The sequence below is a fragment of the Phaseolus vulgaris genome, chromosome 4 (genome assembly GCF_000499845.2).
Source record: "Phaseolus vulgaris cultivar G19833 chromosome 4, P. vulgaris v2.0, whole genome shotgun sequence".
NCBI lineage: Eukaryota > Viridiplantae > Streptophyta > Magnoliopsida > Fabales > Fabaceae > Phaseolus > Phaseolus vulgaris.
Window position 1 is genome coordinate 422,504 of NC_023756.2, and position 7,443 is coordinate 429,946.

The following is a 7,443-nucleotide window of genomic DNA, read 5'->3' on the forward strand; positions in this document are numbered from 1 at the left end:
AATCTTTTTTTCTAAAACTTTGTTCTTATCTTCTAATGTGTTCTTACATTCCAATTTTTTTTCTAAGATTGTAGAGACAAAAAAAGAGAAAAAAGAGATATATGCATTCAACTGTTCCAATGTGTTCTTATTAAGTTGCCAATTTCGTTAGAGTGAGTTGTCCAAGGAGAACACAATATATAGACATATATCGAAACTATAAAACAAGTTATACATATAAGTGTGCGATATGGCACATGATAAAACAATTTTCTTTGGACAAAAGTTGGTAATTAATGTCAAGATGCATATAGGATAAATCATTTGACACTGAGTCTCAATATTAAAATGAAACGATAATGCAAAATCCTCAATCATAACCAAGTTTAGAAGTTGCTTCCATGTGCAAACCAAACCAAACATAACTTGTGATAAAAACTACATCACATAGAGAAGTGTCTCCATACTAAAATAGAATAATGTCTGCATAAATTTTAAGGCAAGTTCATCAGCATAATCTCATTCTCAACTCAAGAACATCCTCATCCATCCCTGCAAAATTGAATGAAAATTAACTAGTGACTTTCAATGCTTTTGAAACAAATAAATTAAACATACATACTTAAAAGGTGGTTCAATCCTCATTTAAGTAAGATATACAAAAGCATTTTTCTCTATATTAACTAGATATACAAAAGCATTTTTCTCTATATTAACGATCCGTCTATTGTCTATCCCGACACTACCAATTGAATACAACAGTAAGATCAATGACCAATCCCGTCACCCTAATAATAACTTTAAATTGAATGCATACATATACCAAGTGTTCTAGACACCAGTCAAAGAAAGAGATAGTTAAAGAACGAGAGGATAATAGTATTAGATTATTTCAAACTTACCTTAATATTCACTAGCTCGGATGGAGAGTACAAAGGCTTCTGCCCATTTCAGCCTTTCAGCTTCTGAAACAGCCACACCATCAACGTAAGGGTTCCAGAAGCCCTCACGACTAGACAGAACCCAGCTAACTTTCTCTGGTGGTGGTCCAATCAAGTTATGTACCGGAGTCTCATTCTTCTCTGAGCTGCTTTTTCCTTTCTGATTATCCACCTTCATAGGTTTCTTCTGAACACATTCAACTAGTTACATTAGATTTAGATACATTATCAATTTTTCGTTGTTATAAAGTCTGCAGTTTTGGAAACTCACCCCAGCAGATTCAGCAGGTTTGTTAGCACGATTTCGACAACTAGAACAACTTCTTGGACCACGAACTTTTTTCTCTCCTGTGTCTGATTTCACTTCCCACCACTGAATAGGAAACATAAATTAGATTTAGATGGAGACAAACCATGCAGATATATGTTGAAACCAAAAATGACTTGTGCTTGGTTTTTGCACCTTGGGTATTGCTATACTTGCTTTTTCTTCCAATTGTTGTCCTTTCCCATACTCAGAAGGATTCTGCAGAAAACATAATTTTAAACCAAAACACTAAGAGATCTTTAAGCCACAAGTTATTAGTTTTGGCAAGTTTTACCCACTTACTATGTTTTTTGCTTGATTCAAGTTTTTTATAAAGATTAAGACACTCTAAAGTATTTTTTTTATTTAAACTTACACCTCACAACTTTCTTTGCAGTTGTTTTAGGTACATTGCAGGTTGTGACATAACTAATATTTTGTTTATGTTGCATCTTCAAATGAGCAATTAAAAGTTAAAATCTTCAAAAGAAAAAATGTGAAAGAAAAGTAGTCTAAAAAGCTAACTAGAGAGATTGAGTAGAAGGTAAAGTTTAGGCATACCTTATTGGTGTTACAGGAATTTCTCCATAACAATCAAAACATTGGTTAGTGTCTTTATAAGAGGTGCAATGTGTCTAAACATGAAAATGTTCAATCATTTCAACATTTCTCCTCTCCAAGTTTTTTATGGACATTCAGAAATATTTCATTGTCTTTTCTAAATGTTACACACACTGTGCATTATACACACATACTTAAAAAGTTACACAATATGAAATTAGAACTCACAGTGTTTGTGTTTGTAGCATTTGGTATCATTCTTCCAGTAACATCATGATCTCCTGCTTCTTGTGCTAGATGTTTCCGAACAGATGATAAAGAACGAAACTTCCTTCCGGTGAAAGGTTCATAGAAATACTGAACAGATAAAATAATAATAAAAAACATTAGCAATGAAATCCTTGTCAAAAAGGGAAGAATACCTTCAAACATTAAACATGCTATAAGTGAAGAAATGAAGCACAGAATAGAAAGAAAGAAAAAAGCAAAGACCTTCCCTATCTTTTGTGTGTTAAGTGAATCTATTTAACTTTGTGTACTCAAAACAATAACTTTCCTTTGTTAACTCTAAGTAACCCTTGTAAAATTCCTCATGCTAGAGTTTCTTATCTAAGGGATTGTATTCTCCCCAACAGATTTTTTAAAACCTAAACTTGAATCCAAGTCAAGTTATTTACACAAGATGGCAATATTGAAAAGTGCAAACTTCATATTAACCCAAAAACTAATTTTTCATTATACTAATATCCATTCAAGGATCTAAACTCTTCTAACAGAATAAAATAAATCTATCTTTATAAACATGCATAAACTGATGAAACACTAAGCAAGTCCAGAATAGAAACAGTTATATCACACCATGTCAGTGTCTTGGACATGGTAACATTATATGCAGCTATAATGAGAATGCAGGTTCTTCATAGTAAAGGAAAAAAATCCAGAAATGCCTCCTAAACTGTGTCATATATTTAGCTATGGTGTTTGTGTAGATGTAAAACTCAACAGTAACCTTGAAGATGAAGATGACAGTGATACATTATGCATGCATGAATGAATGAAGAAACAGCAGTTGATGGGTGAGAAAAAGAAGATGTACCCTATCAAAATGAGCAGGGTTAGAGGGACGAGGTTTTTCCTCCACAATCCAACCATGAGGAAGCTTGAAATGTGATGAACTACCAACATGCAGCTGAGTTGAAGGGAAGGGTTTGCTTTGAACAGTGTTGACAATGTCTTTTCTCTGAACTGGAACAACTGGAAGCACCTCTTCTACATCTGAGTCTTCTCTGCTGCAAGACATAGCTACGATGTTGTTGTTTTGGGACGCCGACATCTACTTGTGTCTGTAATAGTAAGATAGAAGATAGTCACTAGGTTAAGGGTATATGAAGAGTCTAAATGAAGAAAGAGAATGCTACGTATTGATTAATTAATGTTTTTTTTATAATATTCTTGTTGTTATTGACTTTTTTTATGTTTTAGTCTTTTGGTTTAAAATTTGAAAGTGATGATGTTCTTTGTCTTTTTATGTTTACAAATTAACAATGTCATTAATTAACAAATTCTTTTTATATTCTACATTCATCATGTTTTATATTTTTAAAGATTTACCTTTTCTTTTTATAATGAAAAAAAATAATATAAAGAAAAATTTGAAAAAAAATAATAATATTCTTTGTTGTTAAATAGAAGTGTAAAAGAATGAATGCATATATTTAATTTGCTCTTCTATTGTCTTGTAAGTATCATATTCTTAATACAATATATATTTAATTTTCTCTTTTTAGATGTCATAGGTAGCTCATAAAGAGCATAAGTTATTAGGTTTAGACAAAGAAAAAAATAATAATAAAGAAACAATAAGTTTGTTCCTTTTATTTATTTTGAATTATATATTATTTTACTTTTTTTATTTTTTATATATTATTTAATTTTATCTTGTTTATTTATTTATATAATTTAATTTAATTTATCTCCTATTATTTATGGGTCATGTTTATTTATTTAATATCTAAATATGGATAGGTTTTTTTAATTATTTATACTTTTGTCATTTAATTTATTTTTAGTTATTATCTTTATTAAATTTATATTATTTAATTTATATCTAGTATGCACACATTTGTTTAATTTATAATTATGTTATTTAATTTATCTCTGATATTTTTTATTTAATTCATTATTATGTTGTTTAATTTATCTCTTCTAATACATTAGTTCTTTTTATTAATTTTTATATAGTGACTCGTATCTAACTATTTAAAATTTTTGCTTTGATTTTTATTTCATTTCATTTCATTTTATTTTGTATTATTTGAATCATAATCTTTTTATAATTTAGATAAATATATATATATATATATATTAATTACTTAAGGAGCTTGGATAAAAGAAATTTATTTATATCTATATACTCTATTATTATTTTTATACTTTTGTATCTTTTTGAATGATATGTATAGATTATTGGTTAAGATAAATATGAAGTATCTTAATAGTCATCATGTTATGTGATAATTGAAGGTGTCAAAGTGTGTGTTAGTTGAAAAAGAGTCATAAAATTCATTGCATTGAGTTGAGATCATGCTAATGTACAAGTCTCTATATTTTGTGAAGTAATAGTTTGGTGTCGTGCAGGATGAAAGACAAGTACCATGGTGAGGTTTAAAGAAGTATTTGCCTAGATGAATATCTGGATAGTTTATAACATCTTAGACTAGGATATTCATAAATCAAACTTGAAATTATCCGATACCTGTTTAACATCGTCAATGTTAGGTAGTGAGTATATATTTCTTTCTTAGACTCGTAAATGGTTGATATTCTTGAGAAAAATAATTCTAATTGTAACAATATTTTATCGAGAAATACTCAACTACTTGATTACTTTTCAAATAACTTTTGATGTTCATAATGAATCATTAGAACTAGAATAACATCAAAAGTGAAATATGAATTCATATAGTCCTTACTCATTTTTGTGTTTTTCTTTCATATGTACCTGCCATTGTGGTCTTATTTTGTTTTTATGTCACTCGGTGTCTGTTGTGTTGTTATCCTCTGAATGTTGTCAAGGGTGGGCTTCTTTAATTGTGGTGTCTTTGGGTTTAGGGATTGTTGGTAGCTTTAAAATGAAACTCCGCTCGGTTTGGAGTTGGAATCTTTATGATATATGAGTTTTGAGAGATGGATGTTTGGTGATTATGGTTATGACTCGGCCACATTTGGAAGTTGTGGTGTACTTTGTGCAGGTTCAATTTGGTTTTTTGGTTCCCTCTCGTAGGGTCAGTTTGTTGGTTTAGGCACTTGGATGTTTGTGTACTTTTGGTTACTGGCAAAGTTCTTGTTTAGTTGTTGGTTTTTGTGTCCTGATTAGAGGGTGCGTTTTTTTTGGGCGTTGTTGTTCTATGTTTGTTGGGATTTTGTATCTTGTTCTGGTTTGTTATTATGGCTATTGTGTTGTAATATCTGTTGGTTCCCTAGGTGGTTGGGTGTTAGGAACTTTATTTGAAATTTTGTATAAAGGTTAGGACACCCCTGAAGTGCCTCATTTTATTTTATTTATTATTTGTTGATAAAAAAAAAAGTCTAATAGTCTCACGTTCACAAATTCAAAAAGAGAAAAAGTGTTTGGGCACGTAATGATTTCCACTAAAGTCAACTTGGTTAGACGTGTGGTTGTAGTTGAAAGTATCTTATGCTGCTTGTGTGGGATAAAGGGAAGTCAACTAATCATTTTTTTTTTTATGTAGAATTGTCTTGTTAGTTTAAAACCTTTGTTATGTGTAGTTAGGATTGTTGTCGGTTGTTCATCACAATTTTTATTCACATTTCCTACAATTTAATATGGGTAAAGCACGTGAATCTGTCAACTTAGTTTTGAGAAGTGTGTGGATTGCAGTGGTAAGAAAGATTTAATGTCATAAGAATAAGTTCATTTTCAAAACGGAGTGGTGAATCATTCAGAATTTTTTTCTATGGCCCAACCGAAAATTTGATCTTAACTAATTCTAAACTTTGATATTTATTTATTGTTTCTTGTTGATTAAAAAAATATACTTGCAAAACATTCTTAATAAATGTTATTCGAGAAAATTTTGAAAAATCTTCTCTAATTGTTAACTCATTGATCTAAATTGTTAACTCAGAAAACTTAATTTTAATATCTTCATATATTATTAAAATATACAGATAAACCAAAGCCACAAATTTACGTGCTCTGTGCTATAGTTTGCTATCATAGTTATATTATTATATTAAGTATAAAATATAAAATAATCTAAAGTAAGTCGATAAAAAAATCTAAAGTATATCTAGAACATTTATCACAATTTATAAACTAACTTTTTTAAATATTTGACATATAAGATTATATAATAATGATAAGAAAAATAAATTAAAAATTTAATGATAAAATAACATCAACTTAAGTCATATTATACACAAATAAATATTATATAGAGATATCATTCAAAAACTGACACTCCTTAGAGTTAACTTTCAAAAATATGTCAATCAATTAACGTCTATATTTTTTAAATTTGCTACTTGTACAATACAAATCTAATAATGTTAATTAAGTATCATCAACTTTTACTTATTATAACATTGACTTTTAACCAATCTTAATTTCTATATATAATTTTTAACATATAATTTATTTAGAGATTTTATATTACTATCTTTCTATTGTTCCAATGTTTTAATTATTACGTAAAAGATAAAGAATTAACTTAAGCTATATACAAACATAAAAATTCGTACTATTTTTTAAATCCAGTCAAGATCTTTAAACCTATGAATGAATCACTAGTAACCATGATGATCACACTACCTTAAAATCAAGAATTTTAGTTCACTTCACCTTTTTATCAATAAATAAATTAAAATATTTAAGAAATATTTTAACTCTGTAAGAGAAATTACACATGAAATACAATGGTCTCCTATATTTGGTGTTTGGGGAATTTATGAGACTTTAAAAGAAAGTTCACTTCACCTTGTTCAACAAACTTAAAAAAAAATATAAAAAATTATATACATTTTTTTGTTTTTTGGATAGAAAAAACATATACACTTTAAATGTTTGTGGACTACATCTTTCAATGTAAGAATTGAATTAAATTTATGAAGGTATGAAAAGGGGTAGAATACCCATACCCTATCCTTTTCTATCCCTAGTTTCAAGGAACCTCTTGGTTTGCCTAACACTTTAAGTTCCCAAGTGAAGATGGGTTTTCATGTCCACTAATCTTTCTCCAATCTAAAAACATTGAATTTAAGTTTTATTAATGGCCCCATAATCTGTGACATCATTAATAAAAAAATGTTATGGATGCCCATAAAAACCCTAAATCTTGACCCACAAAAAAAGTAAAGGACTGTGTGCTTTGAACACCCACCCCCATGTGCTACAACTAGGTCACCCCCACAAAGTCCTATCTCAAATTTATAGTTTATCATACAAAACAAGTGATGATTGTCCACTCTCATTTAAGATGAATCATCACAAAGTTTTAGGACCATCATGAGTTCATAGATCCCATCAAATCTTATCTTTGTATAAAATTGCTTCAATGAACTTTTCTTCTTCTAAAATTTGTAAGAGAGAATTTTAAAATTAACATTTTTTATAAATTAGTTTTTACAAATCTT

At 28.9% G+C, this 7,443-nt stretch overlaps 1 protein-coding gene across 1 annotated transcript; it reads right to left on the reverse strand.

Moving 5' to 3' along the window:
* Window positions 1-252: 252 nt before the first annotated feature.
* LOC137836357 (methyl-CpG-binding domain-containing protein 6-like) lies at window positions 253-3,163 on the reverse strand. The gene is made up of 6 exons (XM_068645088.1): window positions 2,885-3,163; window positions 2,017-2,145; window positions 1,384-1,446; window positions 1,192-1,293; window positions 882-1,107; window positions 253-531 (listed from the first exon to the last, which is right to left on the reverse strand). The coding sequence occupies exons 1-5, from the start codon at window positions 3,119-3,121 to the stop codon at window positions 883-885; spliced, it is 756 nt and encodes a 251-aa protein (XP_068501189.1). The 5' UTR covers window positions 3,122-3,163; the 3' UTR covers window positions 253-531; window position 882.
* Window positions 3,164-7,443: the final 4,280 nt, after the last annotated feature.